The 15,074-nt window shown below is 45.1% G+C and overlaps 1 protein-coding gene across 5 annotated transcripts in view; it reads right to left on the bottom strand.

The window, feature by feature from the left end:
- Window positions 1-4,789: 4,789 nt before the first annotated feature.
- KIF16B (kinesin family member 16B) overlaps window positions 4,790-15,074 on the bottom strand; it is a 315,843-nt gene continuing 305,558 nt past the window's right edge. For 4 of the 5 annotated variants that reach the window (XM_057502709.1, XM_036892122.2, XM_057502708.1 and 1 more), the window contains one exon: window positions 4,790-6,069. In XM_057502709.1, the coding sequence (XP_057358692.1) occupies window positions 5,911-6,069 (159 nt within the window). In that variant the 3' untranslated portion in view covers window positions 4,790-5,910. The remainder of the gene's footprint in view (window positions 6,070-15,074) is intronic. The other variant, XM_036892121.2, reaches the window with a different exon arrangement.

Genomic DNA, 15,074 nt, shown 5'->3' with positions numbered 1-15,074 from the left:
CAGGTGCCCTTCCATGTGGCCGGTCTCCCTCCCCTTGACGTTCTCTTCCCAGCGTAGCTCTGGTGGGCATCTTTTGTGGTGCATGAGCTCTTCTCCGCCTAGCATTCTCTGCATGCATTGCCTAGGTGGCAGCTTGATCGTCCTGGCTCGGCAACCCCTGGGAGCCTCCCAGCTCAGATTATTTCTCCCCTAGCACCCTCGACTCTCCCTTCAGAAGATTTAGCACAACATGCAGTCATGTGATGGTGCAATTCTTGATCATCCCAGTGGAAGGAGAGCTCCCCGAGGCCGGCCCTTGGCCTCACTGCCCCTGCCAAACGGCCCTGGCCAGTACTGCGACAGAGGAGATGCTGGCGAGGAGGTGCTGAGCACCCAAAGGGTGATGGGCAGGCCAGTTCTCTGACAGCCAGGAGCGAGAACACAGCCATTTGTCTGTGTACTCTGTGCCGGCCCTCAGCCAGGGCCTCCGGGCTTAGTGTGTGGCCTGTGGAGTCACAAGAGACGCCAGAGTCTGAGCTGATACAACCTTCACCCCTTCACCATCCCCACTGCAGAGGGGGCTGGGGCAGTGGCCGGTTTGTTCACAGAGGGGCGGCAGGCAGGGCAGCCACATGGAAGTTTGTCAGGCTCACGTCCCTGGGCTTGCCCCTCCTCCGCCCAGCCCCCAGGGGAACAGGGCAAGGGGAGGGGGTGACGAACAGCTTACAGTGGGTGCCAATGAGGCGGGAGGGCTGTGCTGGGGACAAAAGGTGCAGGGGGACACCGGGCTGACTTGTGCCAGGTCTGCTCAAACTTGCATACATGGGGGACACGTCCCACAGACCTTGAGCCCTGGTGGCCTGCAAGTTCTTCAGATGAACGCTTCACTCCCAGAACACTGTGCTGCTCAGACCCCGAGGGCACAGTAAACTGGCTAAAAATAAATCTACACGTGGGTGCAACGGAGGCTGTGGACCTTGTGCCAGAAGGCATGGAAAATCCTTTATAAGTGTAAACATGACCTTCCCCATCCGCTTAGGGAGGATAAACAGCTAGTGTTTTAATATTACTCTGCAACTGAAGGCTTGTACCTTTTGTAAATTGACTTTTCATTTTTACATTGATTGAAATTTGGGCTTAAAACACCATACAAAAAACGTTATTTATCACACCAAGAGGCCCACCAACCCTTAACTTCTCTCCTGTGGCTTCTGGCTTGTTTTCAGGAGAAAAGCTACCAGAGCTTAGAAACAACCAAAGTACTCACGCCACAAACTGGTATTACTGGTCACTGTGATTGTTTCCTTTGAAGACCCTCTCCTGCAGCTTTGAAAAAGCAGCTACCATCTTCCTCGCTTCTTCTCTCCCTCCCTCCCTCCCCCCCTTCCTTCTGCAGGGCTGAGAAGGAAGAAGGATGCTATACTCTCAGGAATAGCAGCCCTTCAGGCTGTAATTTAGTGAGAAGCTCTCAGGCCCAACTTTAAGTGCGACTGCAAAGACACAAACACTGTGCAAATATTAACTGTGCTTAAGGATTCATGACCCTCTGAGGAAAAAAACTGCTTTCAAGCAGTGAACATGTTTAACTATGTTTTCCACATATTGTTTTTTCCTCCAGGTTTAAATTCTGGAAAAAAGGTTTCTCTCTTTCTGGTGACCTGCCTTAATTGTACCAAACAGCTCTGTACGCTGACCTGATTGGGCTTTTCTTGCATCTGTTGATGCATTTTCCTCTATGCATTTCCAATTTTGTGTCTAGTGCATTTCCCCATGTTCAGTGCTTAAAGGGAGGTGGCTTGTGCATCTTTTGGCAAACCCATCCCTGAACGGGGGAAGATTTTGACATCCAGCAATGGAGAAGGAGGAAAACCGAACTGATGGATCTCAAATTACCACCAGAGGTAACCACTAGAGAAAGAGCATTAATTTTCAAATAAAGGGGTACCAAATGAGTAAAGTTAAGAAAAAAGTGTTTAGTAAATACTAAATATATATTTTGCAAGAGAAGCACAGAAAAGAGACTTCTGGTAAGTCATGGGGTAACTGCAGGAGATAGTGCCCCGAGCATGGTGAAGGGAATTCCACAGATAACTGTGTGCAAATGCTGTCGATGGGGGGCAAGGATGACCTCGTGTTCTTGAACCTCTTTAGTTCCATCAACTGCCTCTTTGGCTCTCCTACCATTTTTAAATGAAACAGGTTCTACTGGGTTTCCAAATGAAGAAGGATTCTGAAGGTAACAGTCTGGCCAACACCAACATTCGCTAAACTCCCAGGTACCACTGTAGGATCAATTTGAAATACGATGCTTCAGAAATTCACAGTAAGAAGTGTGTGGATTTGTTCCAATTTGGAAATAATTCAGTATATGTGAAATTCAAAATGTGAGCACCACAGAATCATTATTCATGTAATGTATTATCACTGGAAAGCACTCTAACCAGGAGAAAAAAAAGTCAATCACTGGGTCTCTTCATGCATATAGAAAGAGCCCTGCCATTAAAAGGAGGAATAAACAAAGCTTAATTTGCCAGGAATGAGTCTCCCTAGATTTAACTAGTTTCTCAAAACATAAATCATCTGTCATGATAATTTAAACATAATTGAAGCAGTTGATTTTGCCATGGTGTTATTTTACCTGTTTCCATACTCTGCTTTTTCAAAATGAAAAAAAAAAAATCTTTCCACTTACAAATCCAAGCTGAACCACTCCTGCACGCACGTGTAGGAATAAGGACGGGGTGAGGGCAAGGGCTTCATGGGGTGGACATGCCCAGCTCTGGACTAATGGCACCATGAGACATCATTTTAGGCATTTGGAAAAGAGAATGTATTTAAAACCTCTTTCCAACACTACTGTTTGGAAAGTAGAATGCCACAATATTCTCCCAGGTCAGGCTTGATGTGTCACTCCTGTTCCCTCCAGGGAGGAGCCCTCCCTTGTGGTAGGTAGGTCCAGGGTAAGTGATTACAGACCACATGACTACTCTCCATTTCTGGGCACGTGTGGAAACACACGGCAGGGATGTCTGGGGTTGTGTACTGGAGGATGTGTGCCCAGGGGGTGAATAGCTCATCTTTAGAAGTGGGACCCGGAACACCATTGTGCCCCAGCTCTGAGGTGAGGAACTGCAGCCTCGCAGCTACACCTGAGTTCACAGAGGCTCTAAGCTCTGAAAGCTCCTGGCTGATTCTGCCCAGACTCCCAAGCGTACGCTGTTCAGAGCACTGCGTGGGGAGACGGAGCCAAACTGGGCACAAGTAGCTCTTTCTGTACACAGATATACTTAGAAGTGGCCCTGGGGCCCAGGCGCCTACCCTGATCATGAATCTTCAGACCATCTTCTCAGTATGGACCAGAGAATCTTCTAGAGGTCCTTGATTAGGAAGCATGACTTGATTCATGCCCAAATTTATCACATGGTTGAATGTGAATCTTTCTGGTTGAGAGCAAGGGGTGGGTGGGAGTGAGGCTGAAGTTTACTATACTGCTTGTGATTATAACCAAGTTTGGGGCGCAGGTTTTACTGTGCAAGTGAGGCCTAGGAGGACATACTGAAACTACTTAAATAAGGAATTCTGTTTAAGGTCCTTAGATTTGTCCAACTGACTAGAAAAATACTTAAGTTGATGGCACCTCAGCCTGAATTGCCTGAAAGGGTCAGCTTAGCATTGTTTTGGTATGTGGCACATTGAAAATACACATCTGCTCATATTCTTGAGCTCCTTTGAATGAGCCCAAATTAACGAAGCTTCCATTCTGTCCTCTTGACTCTGTCATCTGTCTTGTTCTTCACTCAAGAAAGGGATTCCATTACTTGCTTAGGTGAGACTTTTCACTAGCTTTTCAACATTCCCTCATGTTTTATTCAGGTCAAGCTGCCTTTGAGGCTGGTTAGAAGTTTGTCTCTCACATCCACACACTAGAGCCTTAGATAGTCCAAAATAGTCATTCCTGTTTGTACCCACAGACAAGACTGCAGCCTGGAGATCATCCTGTGTGGCGGCTTCACCTATGTATGGGGAGACTGAGGCTCAGCCAGGTGGAACGACTCATTCATGTTAGAGCTGGTGCTGGCCAGAGCCAGCGAGTACTTAAACTCCAAAGTCAACTCTATTTACTTAAGGTGAGGCATGGAAATGAAGCATCTGATTCCTGCATTTCCTACAAACACATTTCTATTTATTCTTGCCAAGTTGTTACTGTACTGTGTGTGACTTTAGGGATACACTTGCCATATGGACCTGGCCTCAGATACAGGTCCAAAAGGGCAGAAGATAAAGATTATCTGGTCAGCTAAAGAAAACCATTTAGTTTACTAAGCAAATGAGGAACAAATCTTCAGCCCTTCAACTCCTTTTCAATAAATGACCTATGGTTAATGATTATCTCCCAGCTTTTATCCTTTAATCTCTAGGTTTACATTCTCTAGTCCTAATTGCCTCTAAACCTATGCCTCTAATCACCACAGCAGACAAAAGCAAGTCTTTCTGCAGCAATTTTAAAAAGTCTTCCTTTTTTTTCATGCTAAACTATGATATCAAATTAGTGCTATAACAGTTTTCGCCCTTATCGGGATAATTGCATCTTTAAACATATTTTTCAGGTTGGAAAGCTCTGTTGCGTGGACACATTCTACAGCACTGAATGCAAACACGTTTTGTTACCCATTCACTTGTGTCTTCAGTCATTACTAGAACCACATCTTCTACAACACAGATGCTAAATTATACATTATGTATCTTTCCAAGCACATTAGATAAATTTTTAAATAGACCAGTAGGAACGACCATATTGCAAACTTAAAATAAACTGAGCTACATGGTAGATTCCATAACTTCATTTAATATTGATAGCAGCTCAATTTTGAAAAAGCAAATACCTTTAATAAATTTGATATGAATGATTATACATTTTGATACAATTGTACAGTGTGTACATATATAAACCTATAGGTAGAATTATATACATTATATACCACATATATATTTTTTCTGCTCATATTTTTGTCTTTAGTAAAATGAAGTTTACTATTTACACAGATGTGCAAGGCTACATGAAATCCTGAGTAATTGAAGGTATCATTAATAAACTACTATAAATTCTAGTCTTTTAGCTAAAGATCCAGTAGATTCTATAACAAAAATGTGAACAAAATAATGTTTAAAAATATGCATTCAGCTAGGTGCTCATTTTGTGCTTGGCAGAGAAAGGTTGAGAATGCACAGAATCCATTTACATTTGGGAAGGTTTTCTTAAATATTCAAGATTAAACAGATATCTTATTTATAGATATTTTAAGCAATATCACCTACATCCAATTTGTCAAGCATGGAAGACTCCAGTCATGATTGGATCAAAAATTCCTTTTGCAGAATATGAAATTCTGTGTAAACATCAGTGTTTAGGTATTATACAAAAGTTCTGACTCAAATGAGGTGAAAAGAGAAAAAATACAACAAAATAATTTAAACGGCTTTTTGTGGGATATAGCCAGCTATATGGAAGGAATATAAAAGTAAGAGTATGTTTTGGTGAAAGGAGAAACCAGATGGAAGTCATTTATGGGAGGTCTGGTAAGCCAGCCACTTCGGGAGGTCCCAGCTTGGCTTGGTGCGGAGAGCCCAGGATAATCAAGACACATCCGTCCTGCCACAAGGGATGGACCCCAGTGGCACAATGAGAAGGAAGCTCAGTGGGGAAAAGGCCACGTTCAGCTGCAATGGAACAGGAAGAGCTGCCCATCAGGGTCACCGTCAGCAAGTAAAGCATCCCAGCCCCACAGTCAGGCACTAGGTGTGAGTTCATGGGCAGCCCGGGCCGGCTGCTGCGCGCCTGCCTGCAGCCAGAGTAGGCGGGCCGGAGCCCTGCACTGCGAGCCTGCCTCCATGACAAGGCACTGCATTGGGGTTCCTCTGCCACTTGCAACTCTACCCTGTCCCGTGGCTGCTGTAGTCAAACACTCCTTTCTTGAAGAACGGTGAGAACTCACAGATGGTGTGTTTCGAAAGAGTCAGCCCCACTTTGCTGATGTGTAGGGGAGATGTCGCAGATTGGAGCATCATACTGAAAAAGTCCCTGAGGTATTTCTGGGAAGAGATAAGAGTGAAAAGTTTGGTCAAGGTGCTGCTGAGTCAAGGAGAGGAGAAGATAAGTCTAGAAACCACTTCTCATCCTGTTGGAAAGAGCTGTGGCTGTCATTAGAAATGGCACACAGGAATCTCCACTGCCTTCACCATCATGAAACCAACCAGGGGCCTACAGCCGCTCATCCAAGGTGCAGGTGACATTCTTGGGTGCAGAACTCTGTTTCATAGCAACGCAGCCTCGGGCCTATGTGCAGACAATGCCCGCTGCCCGCTGGGCACACAGGGGTCTGCTTTGCAGCAACAGTGCCACTAGTGAACATGTCCTATTTTTTAAGAAGTTGTTTCCCCTCCAACTTATTAAACAGAAAGATGATTAAGAAGTGTGTGGCAGGGGGGAAGCGGGGAATGGCTAGCTATCTGTACAATGCTAAATGTGCTGCTAACTGGCATTGTCACTATCTGCTTTGAATCCTTCATATAAACTAAAGGAAAAGAAATACTGGGGACAAGAGGGTCAGTTCAAAGTACTAATATTTACAGTTGATTTCGCAAATCCTATAATCATCAATGAAACAAAGTTTTTACTAAGATTAATTGCTCTGAACCCTTGCTTGCTCTCCTGCCCACCCCCTCCACCACCATGCATTTGTCACAGCTTCATCTGCCTTTTCTGGTTCTGAACAAGCCAGTCTGAGACGTGGACCTGAGAAGCTGGCAATGAAATCAGATGTGAGTGCTGGCAGGGTGTATTAAAGGAACAGAGGACACGTGAAAATAGTGAATGCATTTCAGGTCAGGCAAATGTTATCTATAACAGAAAATGGGGCAGGACAGGGGGGTGCGTTAGGCCTAAATCTTTATTACTGTCTCAGCTTGTTAAAAAATGTAAACAATCTGGTCACAAACTTAGAAATTAAACATAGTAATTATGGACTCTGAGTAAAAGAGTTTGTCTATGAAGCATGGCCAAGGCCTAGAGCAGAGGTTCCCAACCAGGGGTGATCTGCCCCAGAGAAACATGCAGGGAAGGCTGAGACATGCTTGACTGTCCCTCTGGCGGGGAGGGTGGATCTAGTCAGCGGAGGCCAGGGATGCGGCTGTACCCCACAAGGCACAGGACAGCTCCTAGGCAAAGAGTTACTTGGCTCCAAATGTCAACAGTGCCACAGCTGAGAACCTTGGCCTAGAGGAAGTGGAATTCAGCTCCCTCTATGAATTGCCAGCCTGAAATCTGCTTTGAAAGAAGGCACCCTGCCCAAGGAAAATCTGTTGGCAACCTTCTTAAGAATAATAGCAAGATTGCTATGCCATCTGTATGGTAATATATGATTTCTAAAACTCCAGCATCAAGTTTTTAATGCTCTATGGATGTTTAACTGATGCACAGTAACTGCACACTCTTCAAATGTATAAGGTGATGATCCTGACACATGCACACACCTGTGGTAACATGATCACACACATCTGTACCACTCCCTAAATGTCCTGAGTCACCTAATCTTATGTTATCATCATACTCTTCTGAGAGTTACCTTTTTCACTACTAGAATGCCCACATTCTGATGGGAACCTGTTTCAAGAGAGGTGAACAAGGCTAGTTGGGAGAAAAAACAAGTGTTTTTAACTGAGACTGCTTTCTTTGTTCAATATTTTTAACTCACTGGTCTCAGAGTAATATCTCATGAAAAGCTTTTCTCTCATGACAGGATTTTGAAAAAGAAATCAGGCTAAAGTAAGAAGGTGCAAACCAACTGCTGAAAAATGAAGATGTTACTCCAGAACTTACTTGCATAAGAGGCAAAAGGAAACCTGACTTCAGCTTTCCTGGGGAAGGTAGGCTAAGACTATCAATTTTAGAAGCACCCCAATTCCACCAAACATGCTTATTAGTAAACCTTGTAGGTCATGTGTGACCAGCCAATGCTTGCAATGAAATGCAGTTGTGCAACTGATTATCTTTGGAAGGTAAGAGTGAAACAACTTTGAATGGGGAATGAGCAGCAGGCCTGCTGGTGCTCAGAACTGAGGTCCCTGCTGGTTTAAAGCATGCAGTGGAGTTGGCCACCATGCTGGTGAGGTGTCACTGCAGGTGCTGTGGGCAGGCCCTGCCTCAGGTGCCCTTCAGGTCCCATTAGTGTGCAGACTAATGCTCATGACACACTTGCCTTCGAGATGAATTCTGCCAGAATGGAAGGTATTCAAATGCAGAAACAGATGTTGTATCAACATTTGTCATAATTAGTACACAAAGCAGGGGCCCTTGAAGGGGCGAATAAGTCTGAAGGGTACAATAAAAAGCAAAGTGGAAGTTTAAAATACAAATAAAAGTAAGGGTATCGGCGATGCCTTCCCCACCAAGGCACCACCATAAACAGAGAACAGGAAACTAGCAGAAGGTAATGCACACCTTTTTCTTTTAATGAACTCATAAGCATGTCTCAGTTAAAACTCAAGATAGAAGGATCTGATTCAACTTCTGCTGAACAATACAGAAGAGTTCTTCTTTGCAAAACAAATCTCTGCTTAGCAGAACTGGGAGCCTCAGCTCCCTTTACAGAGACTACTTTCTTGGTCAAAGAAATGCTCTGATTACTGTCTATTCTTTGCAGCAAAGTGCTCAGGAGTATATTAGGTGAGGCGTGACCTTGGTTGGCTGTGTCCAGGGTCACATGCTGAAGTGTGCTCGGCAAATCCTTCCCAGTGAATGACAAAACCAGAGGACTAGGTTTAGGGCTGGGGAAAGTAGATAGAACTAAAGTTCAAGAAGGTTCTTAAGATCACAGACAGCATCATTGTTCTTCTTTGCAATCCCTTATCATCTCTGGCCCACTGCTGAGCTGCAGAAAAGTGCTTAGAAGAAACCTTGATAACTGATTTTGATGAGTTAACAATTTAAAAACAAGTGTACACACGAGGAAACAGCACACATCAAAGATATACAACCTAATGAACTTTCAAAAGGCAATCATGCCTGTGTGCCTGGTGTCTGGATAAAAATCCCAGGTTTCTAGCACCTAGGCAGCCTTCCTCAGTCTCCTGCACAATCCTTTCCTCCAGGGTACCTTCTACCCTGACTTTCCACACCATTGGTAGGTTTTGAACTTCACGTCAGTGGAATCACACAGGATACCCTCGCATGGGTGTGGCTTCCCCAGCTTAGCATGCTGTCTGTGATGCCCGCTGGGTGCAGCTGGACCTTGTTCATTAGCGGCACACGACATGCACCCACAGCACCAGCAGAGGGGTCTGCGGGTGGTGGTTCCCTTGTCTGAGCTCTTCAATGATGAAACCTACTTCCTCATACCGGTGTCGGGCGAAGCAAATTTACCAGTATCCCCTCAAAAAAAGAAGCTTCCCGTTAGGGTTTTAGGCTCAAGGCAAGATCAGTCAATGTACTAGAACTCTGCTGTTATGTATACTTACTGTGCATGGTAATTATATGTGAAATAGGTGCTTACATACACACATTTCAGTTGTAGTTCTTATTGCCTATGCTTACAGTGCTTCCCACTGCATCTGAGCTGAAGGGAGAAAAAGTTCTTGTCAAAGCTGTCCTTTTACTGCTGAGCCAGAGCCATCCTAGCTCTCCCCCGTGATGGGAGAGTAAGCCCAGGAGCTGAGCTGCTCCGCAGGGCAGTACACTTTATAAAAGGGTATTACAAAAATTGAAGGACATTTGGAGTTTAAGTGGCTTAGGAGGGTCAGAAAGACAAAGCAGGAAAAGGATTTGTGAAATCCAATATCCAATTTCTGTTTCTTTCACATAGCATTTTCTCCATTAAAAAAGAAATGAAAGCAGATGTATTTAAATCTGTGCAGCTGGTGGGGACCACAGAAGGCCTGCAGGCCTTGCCACCCTGGTGGCGGTGGGTGTCACCCCTGAGTTTCTGCTTGGTCAAACACCTTGGATCAGAGCCACTGAGGGTGGGCAGCGCTGCCTCACCGGATGCTTGGAGGACGGAGGTCAGACTCAACCAAATCTTCTTCAGTAAGACTGCAGACTGGGAGGAGAGGAGAGCAGGAAGGGGCCTGCGAGAGGGTCTGCCCGAGTGTGAGTGGCCCGTGGAGAGGGAAGGGGTCTCGGAGAGCGCCGGGCACAGGGAGGGCAAGTAGGAAGGGTGGGATGGAGGGAAGACGCGGAGAGAGAAGGAAATAGCATGGGTAGGCTGGAGACGAATGTCTGAGAGTTGTTTACCAAGTTGGCAAAAAGATTTAAGAATTATAAGAACTAGATCAGACATTTTTCTATGTTATTTACTTTTTGCTACTTAGACCAAGACTCCAGCGTAAGGTGATTTCTTATCCATATTTTCAGGAAACCAAGCTTAGCTGGCTAACCTTTAAGGCATACTTCAGCACTGTGGCAGACTGCCTTGATTCCATGAAGTGCTTCTGGCCTGTTTTACTTTTTTAAGTCAGTCTATGCAGGAGCAGGGAGCAGGGGGAGAAGTACTGGGACAGATGCGCCCCTACAGGTCTGTTCGAAACAAAGTGTCAAACTGCTATGTGCTTTAGAAATTCCCCCCAAAATGAAGAACATCCTGTAGAGGACCATGAGCTTTTAGAGGGGAGGCTAAGAGAGACTAAAGGAAGGATGAGAGACAGACAGACAGTCAGAGACACCCCGCCATGGGCTCTAGAAGCCTTCTCTCCAAAGTGATCATTTTTTCCTCCAACTCTTACCTGCCCTGACCCCTGTGAGTATTTCCTAAGGACTGTTCCCTGAGGGCCCACCGCAGGCTGACCGGCTACCAGCTCATTACCCTCACAGAGAGGGCCTCCATCATGGGCTTGCTGTGTTCCAGGAACCATGAGAATTTTTAACAACATGCCTGTGACTTTATAAGGTAGGGACCATGACTATCCCCATCTCCTAGATGAAGAAACGGTGGTCCAGGAGGCTTAAGCAATGTCCCCGAGGATGAGGTGGGAGTGCCAGACACACACCCAGAGATCCCAACCCCAGAGCCTGGGTCTCGGTCACGAGGCTGCCCTCTGGTGCCTGCCATCCTGTCCCCTCTCTTGAGCACTGCGGTCTCTTGCTGAGCAAGGCCATCTACTCTGCTTAGCCATCTGGGCCAGATACACGGCCTTTCCCAGGCCTGATGGTGCTCTCATGACCAGAACTCTGAGTTCTTCAGAGTTAAGGTTCCATGGAAACACGGGGAAAGGCTTCTTTTGCTGTGAGGTTTATACATTTCTACACGGAGCCAGATGCAGCTCTGGTACCTTATTCATGGTATCTTGCTGGGCACTGGTCATGTCTGACTGTCCTGTCTCTGTTCCCCTTCCCAAGTAGCACTGGAATTCCTTTCTGAAAAATGCCTTCCCCATCTTCAGGGCTTGGCTGCCTGGCTGACTTAGGTCAGAGTGCTGGCGAATTTTTCCCATTCATATTCTGGGATGGATACCAGCCAAAGAACGAATCCAGATACCACTCAGAATCTGCTGGAACCAAGGTGCTTGGGGCAGGCCTCTTCCAGACGGCCACATACTGCTGCCATAGAGCATTTTCAAGAGTGTAAGAAACTCTGGGGCCTCCCACAGAGAGGAAGCTTCAGGAGAGCCTTTGGTCATCCCATTCCCAGACCTCTGCTGACAATGACCATTTGCAAGCAAGTTAACTGACAATAAGGCAGGCACCTGTCAGGACTCAGGGTCCTCCTTCCATTTGTACTGTATCCAGGCTCCTGGGGCACCTAGTCATCCTAAGGTCAAGGCATTCGCCCAGGGCTCTCTTTTCTTAGGAAGAGTTCAATTCTAAGAGGCTTTTCATGAATAACACTTCAGATGGGTCTGAGCATCCTAGTGGTGCACCCCCAGCCAAGTGTCAGGCTGGAAGGCTGCTGCTCCAAACAATAAACGCATAGGCCAATCTTTAAAATTCCAATACCATTTCAAAACACAACAACTAAACATTATTAATCTTTTGAACCAAAACACAGACTAATATGGTCTACTGGCTGTGTTAATGAGTTATGAAAGGTGAAACACACTCCCTACAGCAATACAGGGTAATTCAGCAAGAATTTTGTCAATTATTTTAAAGCTTGAGCCTGGTACCTCAATCAATACACTGCATCAGGAAAAAGAAAAATTGAAAACATCATGTGCAGCTACATGTTATTCCATTCCAGACATTCCTGATGAAGGTCACTATGTTAACATGATTTATGTGTCACCTACAACACGATTTCAGTCTCAGCTCTGGCTAAAACGTACTTAAGTTACTGAACAACCTTTAAATAGCCTCTGTTGGGCTTTTCAACTCTAAAGCTTCTAGATGCAATGTTAGTCTGGTCACTGGGATTTACCACATACTCTATAGTCTATGCAGGAAAAATTGTGTGAGATCAGCAGGGCATTAAATGGTGTGGCCCTCCCCTCTTGCAGCCATTCTCTTTAGGTCTGGGATCTGGATAGGAGGGAAGGTTTGAGACCAGGGAAAGGAGGGAAGATGGAGTGGTATACAAGCTGAGCAAACAGTGTGGACAGGGAGCAAGGCCAGCAGGGGTAGGGGAGGACCTGACAGAGAACACAGAGGCCCTGAACCTGGACTTGGGTCTCCAAGCAGTGGTTCAAAGCCTTTCCCAGTTCAAGAGCTCATATGACCTTTAAGACTAGCTGTGGAAGAGGAGGATGGATCTGAGTATCCTTTGCTTGCAGATGGGGAAATTAAGTCCTAATAGACAGTGACTCAGCTAAAGTCAATAGACCATAAGAGGCAGACAAGATAGCTCTTCAAATTCAGAAGAAGTCAGAATGGCCTAACATAACTCTCAAGCCTGAACTATAATGTATAAATGTAAATGTAGAGCCTTTCTTTGGGGCTGTCCATACCATATTCATGTGGGCTTTCAGGGTTTACCTTGAATTTCAATCAACCACTGTGTGCGTGTGCGTGTGTGTGTGTGTGTGTAGATGTGGGAACGAGAGAGGGCTTTAGAAGCACTTAAGAGACCTTACCCTCTTATCTTTTGGCTCCCTTCCTTCTATTTTAATTAGCAGAGGGATAAAATCATGACCATTTTGTGTTATTAAAAAGTTTCTGTTGTAACAGGGCTCACGACTGTAACTGCAGCCTACTGCTTTCTCATGTGCCATATATCACCGCAGCTGTGTCATTCTAATGGTCTTCCCAGCCATCTCATTGTGTGGAGCCCTCACTTTACAAACTTTTAACATAAATCCATAATTTAATTTAAAGTTATTGAAATTATTAAAGTTTAAATGTTCTTTAAAAATGAAAAAGGCTTTATCCACCTTTCCACTGTGACATATTAACAGAGAAGACAGTTCAGTGGCATTCCTCATTTCCAGAAGTCATTAGCCACAGTGGCAGCTTAAAGACAACTATCCGTCTAATACAACTTAGAGGTTTCATTTACCTTATAGCACTTGGAAAATCCATCATGGCCTGAAGGGTTCTGAAGATAGATCAGGACCATATGGAGACATGCGGGGCTATTTCTCTAGGAGAGAGGTCTGGTCCCCACAGGCCATGTGTCATCAATCAACCCAATGGGGTCAGCATTATTCACTCAGTCAAGTCTTCCCAGTTCTAAACTCATAAATTCTAGATTGAACACCTCTCTCTATTTAGGAATCCTAATACTTGTCTCCATTGGATCAAATATGCTGGTCCTTTTCCAACATGCCCCCAAATGTCCTTCACCCTCTGACAGAATTAGGGCAGTCTGATTCAAGCAACTCTTTCATCTACCTCACAGCTACTGCACACCCACTCTACATGGAGTGGTGTGCCTGTCCCTGGGTGTCCAGTGGGGAGTCAAACAGATACAGTGTCTGCCCTGACAAGGTGCCTGGGCAGGCCCTCACCATCTTTTCACTGCTCAGAATCATTCCCATTGGTGCTGTGCCCCACCATCTAAATCTTACTTATCTTTTAAGGACTGAATCAAAATTTGTTCTTTTTTTGACTCTTCAGACCTCATTCATGCACCCAACAAACATTTACTGACATCTTTCTGCTCACCAGTGCTGCTGGGGATTCTATTGGGAAGAAGACTCAGTTCCTGTCCTGAGTAACTTGCAGGCCTTCTAGGGAGATGGCCAGGTAAAGCAGTAGTTAAAATGTGGCGACAAGAAAGCAGGAATGAGATGCTTTTGTAGCACACGTAAGAAAGGAACACAGCCTAATCCTGGAAATGGATGACATTTATGCCAAGACCTGAGAGGTGAGAAATAATCAAGCAGGGGAAGATACCGGAGGAAAATACTTAAAGAAGCCTATTCTAGGCAGCAGGAAGAGCATGTAAAAAGCCCAGTGGTGGGAAAACAACAGAGCTTGGGGCACCACCAATAGTCCACCATGACTAGACTGTGCACTATGCCTGGACCACTTAGCATGGGGAATGCACTCTGTACTGCACTGCTCAGTGGTCAGCTCTGCCAGTACTCACACGGGAGTCCTGCACTGTACTCTGCAGGCTCTCTTCTCTCTGAACAATGGAGTCCCGCCAGGCCTTCTGGGTGGAGCCTGGAAATTATTTTAACCGAGCAAATGTACTGGAAGTAATGCTGAGAGTGACGTCACCTCGAAGGTTCCAGTGTCCCAGGTGAACTCAGTCCTTCGTGGAGCCATGAACAGAATGCAGCCATACAGGTGATCTGACAACTGCCCCTTGGAAAAGATTAACCACCCAGCTGAGCCCTGCCCAAGTTCCAGAAATGTATCATCATAAGCAATAAAATGGTGGTGCTTTAAGGCACTAAGTTTTGGGGTAGTTTATTACATAGATAACCAAAATGCATGTGTTTGGAAATAAGCTAAGAAATGAGGGAATAAATGAAAGTAGAGCAGAATAGAAAAAGTACGGTTTCTATTTATAATTTATGACTAGCCATAAATTATAGTCCTATTCTACTTCATGACAACCTATTCCAACCTTTTTAATAGTTCTAATGAATATTTCTGTCTTAGCGGGTACTTCTTTTCTAACTATCCTAGGTTTTAAAGTAAATACTTGAAATACATAGCCATT

This window comes from Manis pentadactyla, chromosome 5, assembly GCF_030020395.1.
Source record: "Manis pentadactyla isolate mManPen7 chromosome 5, mManPen7.hap1, whole genome shotgun sequence".
NCBI classification, from domain to species: Eukaryota; Metazoa; Chordata; class Mammalia; order Pholidota; family Manidae; genus Manis; species Manis pentadactyla.
The sequence above is the reverse complement of the archived record's forward strand: the minus strand, read 5'-3'. Positions and strand labels throughout refer to the sequence as shown.